Source organism: Oncorhynchus mykiss, chromosome 6, assembly GCF_013265735.2.
Source record: "Oncorhynchus mykiss isolate Arlee chromosome 6, USDA_OmykA_1.1, whole genome shotgun sequence".
Taxonomy (NCBI): Eukaryota; Metazoa; Chordata; class Actinopteri; order Salmoniformes; family Salmonidae; genus Oncorhynchus; species Oncorhynchus mykiss.
The window spans coordinates 28,011,144-28,026,403 of record NC_048570.1 but is presented as its reverse complement, the minus strand read 5'-3'; the positions used below and the strand labels follow the sequence as shown (position 1 = coordinate 28,026,403).

Genomic DNA, 15,260 nt, shown 5'->3' with positions numbered 1-15,260 from the left:
TGAACTCGGTAGTGAGTGTTGCAACCTAGGACAGATGATTTTTATGCACTTCAGCACTCGGCGGTCTCATTCTGTGAGCTTGTGTGGCCTACCACTTCGCAGCTAAGCTGTTGTTGCTCCTAGACGTTTCCACTTCACAATAACGTCACTTACAGTTGACCGGGGCAGCTCTAACAGGGCAGACATTTTACAAACTGACTTGTTGGAAAGGTGGTTGAAAGTCACTGAGCTCTTCATTACTGGCCATTCTACTGCCAATGTTTGTCTATGGAGATTGCATGGCTGTGTGCTCGATTTTATATACCTTACAGCAACGGGTGTGGCCAAAATAGCTGAATCCACTAATTTGTAGGGGTATCCACTTACTTTTGCATATACAGTGTACACCATTGAAAACGCCATAACCAACCTGAGAGAAAAACAGGAGTCTTGAATGTGTATGTGATCATGGCAAGAATTATTCTCCTCTTCAAGCCTCTCTTTTTCAAATGTTCTTCAGGAATCAACTCAAACGCCCATGTATTATTGAAACAGTTTGATGAACCAAAAAATGTAATTAATGTCATAATAAATTAATTAGGTTTGACTGCTCTTTCATACCAACTTCAGACTTGCTTTACCAGACAATCATCTGCATTTTAATAACTTGATTTGGGTGATGAATCCTAACCTATTTGTTTCTTTATATATTTCAAGACAACAATCACATCAATATGGGAAATAAAGAATCCATACTTCAAATTACATTTACAAAGATGTAACATGCATGATGCAACATCAATGCGGTCACATTGACCCAGAAATGAAAAACTACTATACTGGAGGAGTGTTTTAACCATGCAATTGATCAAAAATGGAAACCAGGTTAAATGGAATAAATTACAATCTTTCTCGAAATGACCAAATAATGTGTTTCAATTTGTGTTAGTGGTTGAGAGATGAAAGCTATCATCTTTGTCACCAAGCCAGGACCGTAAGAACATCGCCTGTCAGTCACAGCCTTGAGGTTGTAGAATTCAAGTAAACACCAAACAAAGGACATATTATTAAACCATCACTGTGTTTGTATCATGGGAATAACCTGAACAATAAAGAACATTCTTATTTAAACAGCATATACAGAAGATGTCCATATCTTGCTCAACCAACTTCTGATATTTCAACATGTCTGAAAACTTCTAATGCAGTACGCATTTTTGCAGCAGTCTTGTTTGTGGCACAGTTTATTGCAATGAAAAACCACTTCATGTAGAAATGTACATAATATGCACAACAATCTATTATTCACAAAATATTTTAAGCTTAATTGTAAATTAATGTATTCATTTGATATTCTTATCTTATGCAAAAACCTGACAGAAAATCGTCCAGCTAGTTCCAGGACCAAATACCTCAGGACATTCTCTGAACACATCCAGCGTGGGATGAAGTGGTTCACAGCACCACGCTGTTTGTGGCACAGTTGTTGGCAGGGATGCCGATGCGGTGGTGGCAGGTGAACATCTTGCGCAGTTCGGCGCGAAAGCGGTCATGTAGCCAGGCGTACAGGAAAGGGTTACAGCAGGAGGAGCTCATAGCACACAGGTGGCACAGCAGTTGGATGAGCAGGAAGAAGCGCTTGTCAATCAGGTCAATGTCAATGTCCCGCAGCACGTTGAATACACTGATGGGCATCCAACACACGCCGAAAGCCGCCACCACCAAGGTGACCAGACGGAAGGTCTTACGCTTGCGGGTTCGCTGGGCCTCGGCCTGGCTCTTGGTGCGGTGGCCAGGCGCCACACAATTACGCAGCTTGACAGAGATACAGAGGTAAGAGATGCAGAGGGCAGAGAGAGGCAGGACGTAGGTCATGAAGAGTGTGCTGTAGGCGTAGGCCAACCTCTCTTTCTCTTTGCCCATCCAGAACTCCTCACAGATGGTGAAGCCCTCATTCTTGAACTCCACATGGTACGTGTGGGCTACAGCCGGGGCCACAAGCCCACAGGAGAGCAGCCAGATCCCAGATAAGAGGTAGGTACACGCCAGCACTGAGATCCGCTTCTTCAGAGGGTGCACTGTGGCATAGTACCTAGGAACAGGCGGGAAAAGAGATCTACTTAACAGCTCATTTACAAGCATGAAAAAAAAGTGTGATTTGGTATGTTTTTTGCTCTTTGATCTGACAGTAATTGCACTGTTGCACTGTGTCGCGCTGATATCACATGCGTGTACTGTTGCTGTAGATTATTGGATTTATTGTTATTGACGTGAAGTGGAAATTAAATCATCTTCAACTGACTTGAGTTTATAGAAGAGTCATATTATGGTGCTGAATAGAGCTGTTAAGAGTATTTTATGTTACAGACCTTGAATGTATACCTAATCATCATTCTGTTACAGCCGCAAATACTGAAACACCATGGAGGAAATGTCAATAGAGGATAAATGATCAAACCTGTGGCGGAAATTAAATTACGTAATAATAATAATTACATAGACATGTAATAGCAATGTGTTCATTCTACCCAAAATCAAAACGTTTTGTCTAGTCTGACTTAGATGAATGATAGTTAAAGCCACCTCAACCAAGGCTTACCTGTCAACACCAATAGCAGTGAGAGTAAAAACAGACACATAGACCGTTACTGGCTGGATGAGGTAAACCAGGTAGCACATGAACCTCCCAAACACCCAGCCGCGGGGGTTGAAGGCATAGGCCAAGGTGAAGGGGACACATGTGGCACACATCAGCATGTCGGAGAAGGCCAGGTTCCCTATGAAGAAGTTGGTGACATTGTGCATCTTGCGGGTGCGGCAGATGACGTAGAGCAACAGGTAGTTGCCAAATACCCCGATCAGCACCACCAGGGCATAGCAGGGGATGATGAGCAGCTTGAAGGACTGCGGCAGCTCCACCCCCACAAACTGAGAGCTGCGTTTGGACGAGGAGGAGTTCTGCAGCTCCACCTCAAAAACCTGACCGCTGGCATTCCCCTCCATGCCAGCCACACATGGCCCAGGAGAGGCCAGATCTACAGCCCACCCACTGCCACTGCCCTCCATCTTAGTAGGTCAAGCACGTCACACTGTAGAAAGGGCCAGAGGTGCCTAGAGAGAAGATAGAAAAAGGAAGACTTAGCTTATCAGTCCACTTGTTTTTGTTGGGCTCAATGGATTCTGATGTGTCAAGTCTATTGAAATTCTTCATATCCAAACTAAATAACAACCTAAAAGCATGTTTCTATTATAGCACTGTGGTGACAGTGAACATATCTCTGAGAGGTCTGTGCTAGCTGTATCTCTTGATTGGACTGGATGATACTAGCATCCACTGAATAAACCGTTGGGTTGGAACAGTTGGGTTGGAATCTAATAATTCTCTTTGGCGCCTAGAGTGAATAAAACATGCATAAAATATATTTACACAGCACATCAACCAGCTAGCACATTTGGTTCCTTGGAAGATCTGGGAACATATATTTTTGGATCCACATTGGTTGTGGGAACGAAACCATGTTTCATGACCTGTAAAACTGGATGTCTTTTTTAATGTTCTGAGAACAGAAGTGAAAATGTCTTTAATACTTTCATTGAATGTTTCAAGACTTTTAATAACACCGTATTTTGGGATAACAATTATTTTACTCCAAGCACAGATAGGACACATGAACATTTATTTCCTTAGGCATTAATCATGCAAACACATGGCATCAGTGAGATTCAAACCTATAATCTTGTGTTCTGTCCATGGAATTTGTCCACTGTGCTAATTTAATCTATTCAATCAGATCCCATTTCAAAGGAAACAAGCACTCATTAAGATCAGGTGTGGCCAATTAGTGGGCGAGGCCAACGCACCTGAACACACTTAACAAGGTAGAGGGTAGAAAGAGTTGTTGCTGCTGAGAACGGAATGTACATGTTTTTAAATAACATTCTTAGAACATTCTCTGATCGTTACTAAAGTTCTCGTGGTTTTTATGCAAAGTTTTCTTAACGTTCTCAGAACAGTTTGAGAACATGACTTTAAATAGAACCATGGGGAAACCTGTAGAAAACGCTGAAGTAGTGAAATTTCCACAGAAGAACATTTGTTTCTTAGCGTTCCCTGAACTATTTGAGAACATTCCTAATGTGAAACCAGTTGGAGAACATTCCTAGAACATTACCAAAAGTGAAATGAAATGTAACCATGTTTGAGCTTTCAGGAAAAGTCCTGTTAAAGTAATGAAATACCAAGAAAATACAATTTCTTTGTCAAGTTCCCTAAATCTACTGAGAATGATCCAAAGCCAAGTAACAGACAGTGACACATGAATGACACATATGCTCTTTCGTTCAACAAGCCTCTAAATGTGTAATCCTACTTTGCTTGTTGATTTGTTGTTGTGACCCTAATTTCAGCATTTTTTGCTAAAGGAGTCACAGGATCAATAGGGTATGACTCTATATAGTCTATAGATGACTGCATACATTCAGCATCTTACTGTGTTAGCAGCGGTTCAACAGAAACCCATGTTGAGAACAGGTACACAGATGGTATGAGTTGAGAAGTTGAACCATGTTCATGAGAGACACTGTGCCGTGTAGGGAGGGCAAACCATCAGAGCCAAAACGGTTTTACCCAATCACATCTACAATCTTGACTGTCTCTCAAACGCTTTTGAGACATGGATTAGTCATGCTTAAACAGGAAGCACACAGTGCAGTTGATGGACAGATGGATCCAATTTTAGCACTTACACTTACTGGGCACACACTGGTTGAATCAATGTTGTTTCCACATCATTTCAATGAAATGACGTTGAACCATTGTGGAATAAATGGTGAATTTACATCTGTGCCCAGTGGGTAGTATGTGTCCTTCTCTATTTTGAATTCAGCCACATTATGCAGCAACATAGGGTAATGGACTTTTGAGGTCCTCTTCAGATTGCACAGCCATCGCTTTACACCAACAAAATAAAATGTACTCATGACTCCCGCTGGTCAGGAAAATAGGTGGAACAGAGCTGTGAATGTTTAGTCAGAGAAACCACCCCACTGGGCACAGATGTCAGTTTCAACATCTAGTTTTGATTTACATTTGGTTGAGTTCTCAACTAAGGTGAATTCAACAACGTCACTGTGTCATTAGATTTAGTTTAAAAGTTGGGTGAAAAAAATGTGAAATGCATTTTTTTTGTTGCAAATCCAATCAGTTTTCCACATTTTTTGTTTGATATTACATGGAAACAACATTGATTCAACCAGTTTTTGCCCAGTGGGACAGGTTGTCTAAACATTCACCCACTCTCCTACTGGGAGACAGACAGGGCTGGAATACTAAACAATCTATATCCCTGTCAGTCAATATCTGTTCCACTGGCCTCATACTCAACCAAGGACAGAACATTTTAACAAAGAGAATATCTGATTCAATATGATCTCAATAGATGAAAAACACAGGACTCAGTATAATAGAGGCACATTGTGCACATGGGTTTCACTCTCTGCAAAGTGCTGCAACACATTAGCTTGGAACATTTTTGTCTAATAATGCCAGGGGATGCCCCCAGGCACGCAAACATTTCCCTAATGTGTTGTTCACCTCTTTCTGAGAATGCATTTGAATGGCCGCTAATACAGGTCTTTATCTTGGTAGTGCTGATGGATGTCAGCCTGTTAGACACCCTGTCTAGGTAGAATCTCTGGTTATTAAAGACCATATAAGTTCTACTATAAAGCATGTAATTTTACCTTATAACCACATCCAAATACATCTTATTTAGTAAACATAAAGCATACTAAAACTTAGGTTATTTAGATTCTGACAAAATATTCCCTTATTTGGAAAACATTGTAAAATGTTCTACCCAAATGAATCCTAGAAATATATATTCCCAGGAAAGAAAATTTATTCTAAGTTTGCAGTGGCACAAAACTGGCTCTGATTGAAATGATTGTATAATGCAAATGACAGAGGCTATAGGAAAAGTGACATTACTAATTTAATATTTTCAGAAAAACGATTGTAAAATGATTTCCTATAGCCTATTAAGCCTAGAAAACATGGAAATTCACATTTTAAACCTTACCTATTCGGCAAGAAGAGCAGGTGTCCACGTTTCAACTCCTCCAATATCAGCGGAGACTGACAGTGAATCTGACTGTGACTGTCAACTTATCCACATTGGAGAATCACCAAACTGAGCGCATCAACGGTCCCCACGTTTCCCACTCCAGAGAGAGGAGCAGAGGGAAATAAATAACCCTTGAACGCTCTCAGCTGTTTTACAGCATAGCCTTCATTACAGTAGAGTAATTTGTGAAATTGTGCACCAAATCCTCAGTGGGCTGCCTGCAGTGTGCACAGCTGCCTCTGATGACCACCTGCTTGTATGCAACAGGTACTGGACTGGTCTGTCGCATCCTATACAGTAGCCTATTTGAATGTAACAGATGGCTATTTGTGATGGCTTTATCAAAAAGCGCATCATGATGGATTCATACAGTTACTCATATAAATCTATACATGTCTACATCACCGTAGATTAAATTGTTTTATTTTTGGAAGTGGATATTGGAACGGCAGAACAGGGGGGTTAAGCATAGGGTTTAAAATTGAATTTATAGCGGTATCACGTAGTGGAAACGCAACAGTAACTATTCAAATGGATCTCCTCAAGCATCCTTATTTATTTGTCAATTAGACTGGGTTGTAACGAAATTCGTCTTCCTCTGATGAGGAGTATGACAGATAGGACCAATGTGCAGCGTGGTAAGTGTTCGTAATTTTTTTATGAAAAGTCACTGAACACAAAAATACAAAATAACAAAGTGAAAGACAGAAACGAAAAACCGAAACAGTTCTGTATGGCGGAAACACAGACACAGAAAACAATCACCCACCACTCAAGTGGGAAAAACAGGCTGCCTAAGTATGGTTCTCAATCAGAGACAACGATTGACAGCTGCCTCTGATTGAGAACCATACCAGGCCAAACACATAGAAAACCAAAACTAGAACAACACATAGAATGACCACCCCAACTCACGCCCTGACCAACCTAAAATAGAAACAAAAACAAGGAACTAAGGTCAGGACGTGACATGGGTTGATTACATGATCCCTGTTTTCATGGCCAATGAATGTAGAGAAAAGCCTTCGTCTTCCAGTATCTCTAGGTTTTAATCAATGGCTGTCCATGTTGGAGGGAATGACTATCGATTCTAAATAATTGGCTATTCATTGAATGCCTATTCATTCTAAATCATTGACTGTGATTTAAGAAGACCAGGGCTACGTGCCAGGCCAGGGGCGACCAGGTGTTTCATTCGCTCTGACAGTTGCATTCATTAAAGCATGGGGCTGTTCATCATAGAACACATAGTAGTGAGATCAATAGATGTTAACCTCCCTCACCTACTCGTACAAAACACTGCTCCTGGCTGTGTCAGCCACCTGGGAAGTGAGCCATAGTGACAGTGTGGTGTTAAATTGGAGTGGTGTGAAGGCAGTCTGTAGGCAATAGGCAGGTTTCTAAGCAATGCTACAGTATGCACAATGTAGCCGGTGGCAGTTTTGACAGCTGCAATTGCATATTCATGACTCACTGTGATTGTTGGGAGCTGTAAGCTCAACTACAACAGCAAAAATTATTTTGTTGGTCCTGTTTTGTCTGCTCTCTTACAATTTTACAGATCGGATGGGATGGATAGTAATGTAATGTACTGGGTTCAGTTGTTTCGCTCTCCATATAATTCATTATTTTGTTACAGCTTCACCAAGCAAACCTAATGATTGAAAATATATGTTATTTTCAAATGGGAACTGGTATTTGATTCATTAAAGTCAAGTCCTGGATGTTATCCTTACAAATAATCCTGATAGGTATCAGTCTGGTGTTTTCTGCAATAACCTTAGTGATCACTGTTTTACAGCCTGTGTTCATAATGGCTGCTCAGTGAAATGACCTGTCCTGACTTGTCATAGACGCTTGCTAAAAAACCTTAATGAGCAAGCCTTCCTTCATGATCTGGCCTCTGTAAATTGGTATAGAATCCCCTCTGTCGAAAACGCTTGGACCTTCTTTTTTGATATTGATATTGATATTACTAACAAATACGTGCCCATAAAGAAAATTTGAATTAAAAAGAGGTTCAGCCCCTGGTTCGACCGTGATCTGGCAGAGTTACTCCACCTCAATAATTACATTTGGCAAATTGCTCGGCACACGCATACTCAGGCTGACTGGCTCTCGTTCAGGCAAATGAGAAATAAGTGCACTCAGGCTATCCGGAAGGTCAAAGTTAGTTACTTTAAGGAGCAGTTCTCTCTCTTGGTCTAACCCCAATAAGTTATTGAAAACGGTTCAACCCTGGGGCCTCATTTATAAAACGGACTTACGATAAATTTTGATCTTAATTAAGTATGACTTATGCAGAAAACCATGTATACGTAGTTATTTATAAAACCTCACTTTGATGTGGAAATGATCTTGTCTCTACGCAAAGTCTAGTCTTGACGTAAGTGATTTTCCTGCTGGTTTTGTAGGAGTATTGCAGTTTGGGGCGCATATGCGTCCAAGCCTGTGGTGAACTGTGCATTAGCTTTATGAACAATTTGTTAGGAATTATCAATTAAAGGTGCAAGGAATTAATTGCCAGAGGCAATGTGTTTTGAATTAACAACAGGATGAAATGTTCTATATCACAGCCATCATTCAACCGCATCCTGCCACAAGTGATCGAGGCGATACTACACGTATTGTCCAGGAGATACATTAGTTTCCCATTTACAGCCGACGAACAGGCGCGCCTCAAAGCCGAGTTTGTGCGCTCATTTAATTTCCCAAGGGTCATAGGTGCAGTTGACTGCACGCATATTGCCTTACGTGCACCATCTACAGATGAGCATGAATATGTTAACAGGAAGAATTTCCATTAATTGAATGTTCAGATTATCTGCAATGCCTGTATGCAACTTCTCAATGTATGCTCTAAGTGGCCAGGGTCTACCCACGACTAATTCATTCTGCGCCACAGCAGAGTAGGCCTGCATCTAGAAGCTGGTGAGAGTGGAGGCAGGTGGCTTCTCAGTGAGTTATTTTCTTTTCAGTGTATAATAGCCTATTAACCGTGCAAAATAATGTAACAACGGTTTTACCCTATTAGGTGACAGGTCTATCCACTGAAAACGTGGCTTCTCACTCCCTTTGCCGATCCCCGAACAGCAGCGGAAATGGCTACAACTTGCCACACGGCAGAACAAGGTCGGTTGTGGGGCGCACCATCGGACTGCTGAAGGGCAGGTGGCTTTGCCTTGATGCATCAGGTGGAAAACTCCTCTACAAGCCAGAAAATGTAACTCCATTTAATAAAAATGCTAAAATGTAATTTCGTTTTAAAATGGGTCAACTTAAAGCAACAGATAAACATTTTATATTTAGCATTTTATTGAAATTACACACCCAAAGGTTCTGGCCAAATAGATTAAAACAGTTTTAATTTGGCCCTGCGGCTACTGAGATGTCACCTTGAAGCTTGTGCATTTTGAAGCAACGCTAGTGTAAACCAATGGAATCAGCTGATTCCTATCATTTCCACTAGCATTGTAACAGAATGCAAACAGATTTCCAGGGGACAGCTCAGTGACTGTAGTGCCCATTAGTAGTGCAAGTTTGTTTGACAAGAACACCTAAGTATAAAATGTTGGCCGGTTTTAAGAACGAATGGTTTTCCTCCCCAATCAAAGGTGAGGCATAATACTGGCATGTGGTGTGCTCCACAACATAGCCCTGAGGAATGGCATTAGAATGGACCCCCAAGAGCCTTCTAACCTACCACCCAATTGAGTCCCGCGGCGGAGGCGCAGCTCATACAGAGATTGGTGGTAAGAAACAGAATGCCAGACAATATACAAAGTTTTTTTTATTCATGTTGTGGAAAACGTTCAACAATTGCATTATGTAAATGATTCAAAAGCCTGCGTATTCTTCCGAGTTCAGTCACAATCTGCTCAACCAATGTGTTCAACTTGTTCTGGGTTTGCAGGACTGAGGCAGTCAACACGCGAACTGTAGACGTGGACGCAGACATGGATGGACCCTCGACACCGGTGGCAAAACATTCCACCTCACTCCTGGCACCTGCGGGTCTGCGACGCTGGGGAATTCATCCCGGCACACGGACACAGACGGACCCTCGACACCTGTGGCCAAACATTCCCCCTCACTCCTGGCACCTGCTGATTTGGGAGCCTTACGCACTTTATCCCTGGGTGGAGGGTACACGGGCTGCAAACCTCCCTTGGTGGAGGGGGTACCCTCACCCGGCACACGGGCTGCAAACCTCCCTTGGTGGAGGGGGTACCCTCACCCGGCACACGGGCTGCAAACCTCCCTTGGTGGAGGGGGCACCCTCACCCGGCACACGGGCTGCAACGCAACTCCACCCATTTCCATGTGAATAAAATAATCAAATAAATCAGTGCATGTCTTGTATATTGTATATTACAATGACTGACAACCAAGTTTCACATTCTCTTAATTACTTGCTGTGATCCAGTGATGTAGTCGTGGTGGTTTCGTTGCCCGACTTCACAGTTTCCTATGTTACTGCTTAACGATGTAAAAGTTGGGATAAACCAAAAAATGTCAATTGCGCTTTCCACAATGATTGCCCCGATGCGCTGGTCCAGTTGGGAGAGCTCCGGCGTTCCAGGTCCCCCTCCTGTTGCCTTAATGCGGCGGTTATATATGACTATTATTTTTTCCCCTTGCAGTTTAAGGTCATACCATTTATTTTTCACATCAGCCACAGTTCTGTCTTGCTGCCCCACCTTGTTCAATGCAGCAGTGACACACTCCCAAGCTACCTGTTTGGCTTTGCTGGTCAACCCACTATTTAGTCCACCGAAAAAACGTGTTTCCTGTCTTCAATCTCCTCTACCATCGCCGTGATCTCGTCTTCCAAAAAGTTAACTTTTCTCTTTTGGTCCATGGCTTTTCCTGACTAAACCCTCATTTGTGCTAGCATTCTATAAGGGGAAAATGCTGATTGTAAAGGCACGTTCAGGTGCAGTTAATTTGAGATATATAGATCACAGGTGTGTAAGTCACAAATGGGCTTCTTAGAACCTGCGTAAGCAAGATTTTTTTATGCTCAGCATTTTTTATGAATCGAACTCAAGCACACTGTCGGAAATTATCTTACGACCAAGTTCAAGTATAAATCTAAGAACATTTTTATAAATGAGGCCCCTGGAGAATAAAGACTTCTCCTCACAGCTGCCCATGTCCCTTAATGTTGATGTGGTTGTTACTGACAAGGAGCACATGGCTGAGCTCTTTTAATCGCCATATCAAGTCAGGATTCCTATTTGGCTCTGCCATGCCTCCTTTCCCATTCAACAATTCTTCATCTCCCTCCCCTTCTAATGCGACTATCCCCGATGCTCCTCCCTTTTTTCCCCCCTGCCCCGCTACAAAGTTTCTCCCTGCAGGCGGTCACTGAGTCTGATGTGCTAAAGGGGCACCTCAAACTTGACCCCCAAAAAACATCTGATTCAGATGGTTTAGACCCTTTCCTCTTTATGGTTGCTGCCCCTACCATCGCCAAGTCTACCTCTGACCTTTTTAACCTGTCTCTCCTCTTTGGGGAGGTTCCCATTGTTTGGAAGGCAGCCAAAGTGCATCCTGTATTGAAAGTAGGATATCAAGCTGATCCTAACTGTTATAGGCCAATTTCTATTTTGCCCTGTTTATCAAAAGTGTTGGAGAAACTTGTCAATAATCAACTGACTGGCTACCCCAAGGCTTGATGCTAGGCCACACACTCTTCTCAATTTACATTGAGCATAGCTCAAGAAAAATTAAGCATAGCTCAAGCAGTAGCTCATCCATTTATATGCAGATGATACAATCTTATACTCAGCTGGCCACTCCCTGGATTTTGTGTTAAATGCTGTACAACAAAGCTTTCTTTGTGTCCAACAAACTTTCTCTGCCCTTAACCTTGTTCTGAACTCCTCCAAAAACAAAGGTAATGTGGTTTGTTAAGAAGAATTCCCCTCTCCCCACCGCTGTGATTACTACCTCTGAGGGTTTAAAGCTTGAGGTAGTCACATCATACAAGTACTTGGGAATATGGCTATATGTTACACTGTCTTTCTCTCTGCACAAAGTAAAGCTGCAGGCTAAGGTTAAATCTAGACTTGGTTTCCTCTATCATAATCACTCCTATTTCACCACAGCTGCTAAACTTACCCTGATTTAGATGACCATCTTACCCATGCTAGATTACGGCTACGTAGTTTGTAGATCGGCAGGTAATGGTGCTCTTGAGCGGCTAGATGTTCTTTACCATTCGGCCATGAGATTTGCCACCAATGCTCCTTATAGGACACATCACTATACTCCTCTGTAAACTGGTCATCTCTGTATACCCTTCGCAAGACCCACTGGTTGATACGTATTCATAAAACCCTCTTTGGCCTCACTCTCCCCTATCTGTGATACCTACTGCAGCCCTCATCCTCTACATACAACACCTGTCACATTATGTTAAAGGTCCCCAAAGCACACGCATCACTGGGTTACTCCTCTTTTCAATTTGCTGCAGCTAGCGATTGGAACGAGCTGCAAAAAACACTCAAACTGGACCGTTTTATCTCCATCTCTACATCTCTACAAAACCTAAATCATGGACCCTCTTACTGACAGTTGTGGCTGCTTCGCCTGATTTATTGTTGTCTCTACCTTCTTGCCCTTTGTGCTGTTGTCTGTGCCCAATAATGTTTGTACCATGTTTTGTGCTGCTACTATGTTGTGCTGCTAACATGTTGTGCTGCTGCCATGTTGTATTGCTACCATGTTGTTGTCATGTTGCTACCCTGCTGTGTTTTCATGTGTTGTTGTCATGCTACGTTGTCTTATGTCTCTCTTTACGTAGTGTTGTGGTGTCTCTATTGTCGTGATGTGTGTTTTGTCCTATATTTTTATTTAATTTTTTATTTTTTTATTTTTTATCCCAGCCCCCTGCAAGAGGCCTTTTGACTTCTGGTAGGACGTCACTGTAAATAATTATGTTCTTTAAATTATGCTGATATTGTAGTCTGTTAGGCACTTCCGGCGCTGACAGAGATGACCGCCTCGCTTCGTGTTCCTAGGAAACTATGCAGGATTTTGTTTTTTTACGTGTTATTTCTTACATTGGTACCCCAGGTCATCTTAGGTTTCATTACATACAGTCGGGAGGAACTAGTGAATATAAGAGCAACGTCAACTCACCATCATTACAACCAGGAATATGACTTTCCCGAAGCGGATCCTGTGTTTTGCCTTCCACCCAGGGCAATGGATCGGATCCCAGCTGGCAACCCAAAACAACAACGTCGTAAAAGAGGCAAACGAGGCGGTCTTCTGGTCAAGCTCCGGAGACGGGCACATCGCTCACCATTCCCTAGCATACTACTCGCCAATGTCCAGTCTCTTGACAACAAGGTTGATGAAATCCGAGCAAGGGTAGCATTCCAGAGAGACATCAGAGACTGTAACGTTCTTTGCTTCACTCGAGAGACGCTAACGGAGTCAGTGTAGCCAGCTGGTTTCTTCACGCATCGCGCCGACAGAAACAAGCATCTTTCTGGTAAGAAGAGGGGTGGGGGGGTATGCCTTATGATTAACGAGACGTGGTGTGATCATAACAACATACAGGAACTCAAGTCCTTCTGTTCACCTGACTTAGAATTCTTCACAATCAAATGTCGACCGCATTACCTACCAAGGGAATTCTCTTCGATTATAATCACAGCCGTATATATTCCCCCCAAGCAGACACATCGATGGCCCTGAACAAACTTTATTTGACTCTATGCAAACTGGAAACCACATATCCTGAGGCTGCATTCATTGTAGCTGGGGATTTTAACCAGACTAATCTGAAAACAATTCTCCCTAAATTGTATCAGCATATCAATTGCGCAACCAGGGCTGGTAAAACCCTAGATCATTGTTATTCTAACTTCTGCGACGCCCTCCCCCGCCCTCCTTTCGGAAAACCTAACCACGACTCCATTTTGTTGCTCCCAGCCTACAGACAGAAACTAAAACAAGGATCTCCCGCGCTAAGGTCTGTTCAACGCTGGTCCGACCAATCTGATTCCACGCTTCGATCACGAGGATTGGGATATGTTCCGCATTGCGTCCAACAACAACATTGACGAATACGCTGAATCGGTGAGCGAGTTCATTAGAAAGTGCATTGATAATGTCGTACCCGTAGCAAGGATTAAAACATTCCCAAACAAGAAACCGTGGATTGATGGCAGCATTCGCGTGAAACTGAAAGTGCGAACCACTGCTTTTAACCATGTCATGTATTGTCATGTTGTGTCTTTCTGTCCTTTCCTTTCACCCTGTCTCCCTCTGCTGGTCGTATTAGGTTACCTTTTCTCCCCCGCTTTCCCCCAGCTGTTCCTTGTCTCCTCTTGACTACCTCGTCACCCCTTCTCCCACCTGTTCCCCTTTTCCCTCTGATTAGTCCCCTATATCTCTCTCTGTTTTTGTTCCTGTCCTTGTCGGATTCTTGTTTGTTGTGTTTCATGCCTGAGCCAGACTATCGTCATGTTTGCTGTAACCTTGTCCTGTCCTGTCGGAATCTGCCGGTCTATCTGAGCCTACCTATGTTTGGTTATTAAAGAAGCTCTGTTTAAGTTAGTTCGCTTTTGGGTCCTCATTCACTCACCGTAACAAACCAGGGCAAGGTGACCGGAAACATGACCGAATACAAACAGTGTAGCTATTCCCTCCATAAGGCAATCAAACAAGCTAAGCGTCAGTATAGGTATGTGGCAGGGTCTACAGTCAATTACGGATTACAAAAAGAAAAGCAATCCCGTCGCAGACCAGGATGTCTTGCTCCCAGACAGACTAAATAACTTTTTTGCCCGCTTTGAGGACAATACAGTGCCACTGACACGGCCCACTACCAAAACCTGCGGACTCTCCTTCACTGCAAAAGACGTGAGTAAAACAATTAAAACTTTAACCCTCGCGCAAGGCTGCAGGCCCAGACGGCATCCCCAGCCGCGTCCTCAGAGCAAGCGCAGACCAGCTGGCTGGTGTGTTTATGGACATATTCAATCAATCCTTATCCCAGTCCTCTGTTCCCACATGCTTCAAGAGGGCCACCATTGTCCCTGTTCCCAAGAAAGCTAAGGTAACTGAACTAAACGACTTCCGTCATCATGAAGTGCTTTGAGAGGCTAGTCAATGACCATATCACCTGCACCCTAC

The 15,260-nt window shown here is 42.8% G+C and overlaps 2 protein-coding genes across 2 annotated transcripts in view; both read right to left on the bottom strand.

Moving 5' to 3' along the window:
* Positions 1-1,041: 1,041 nt before the first annotated feature.
* LOC110525656 (prolactin-releasing peptide receptor) lies at positions 1,042-6,509 on the bottom strand. Its single transcript, XM_021605983.2, has 3 exons — positions 6,060-6,509; positions 2,579-3,090; positions 1,042-2,071 (listed from the first exon to the last, which is right to left on the bottom strand). Exons 2-3 carry the CDS (start codon positions 3,043-3,045, stop codon positions 1,435-1,437), a joined length of 1,104 nt encoding a protein of 367 aa, XP_021461658.1. The 5' UTR covers positions 3,046-3,090; positions 6,060-6,509; the 3' UTR covers positions 1,042-1,434.
* Positions 2,986-15,260, bottom strand: part of LOC100136655 (beta-3a-adrenergic receptor) — a 63,357-nt gene continuing 51,082 nt past the window's right edge. The window contains exon 2 of the mRNA XM_021604932.2: positions 2,986-3,090. The gene's annotated coding sequence lies outside the window, so the exon portion shown is untranslated. The remainder of the gene's footprint in view (positions 3,091-15,260) is intronic.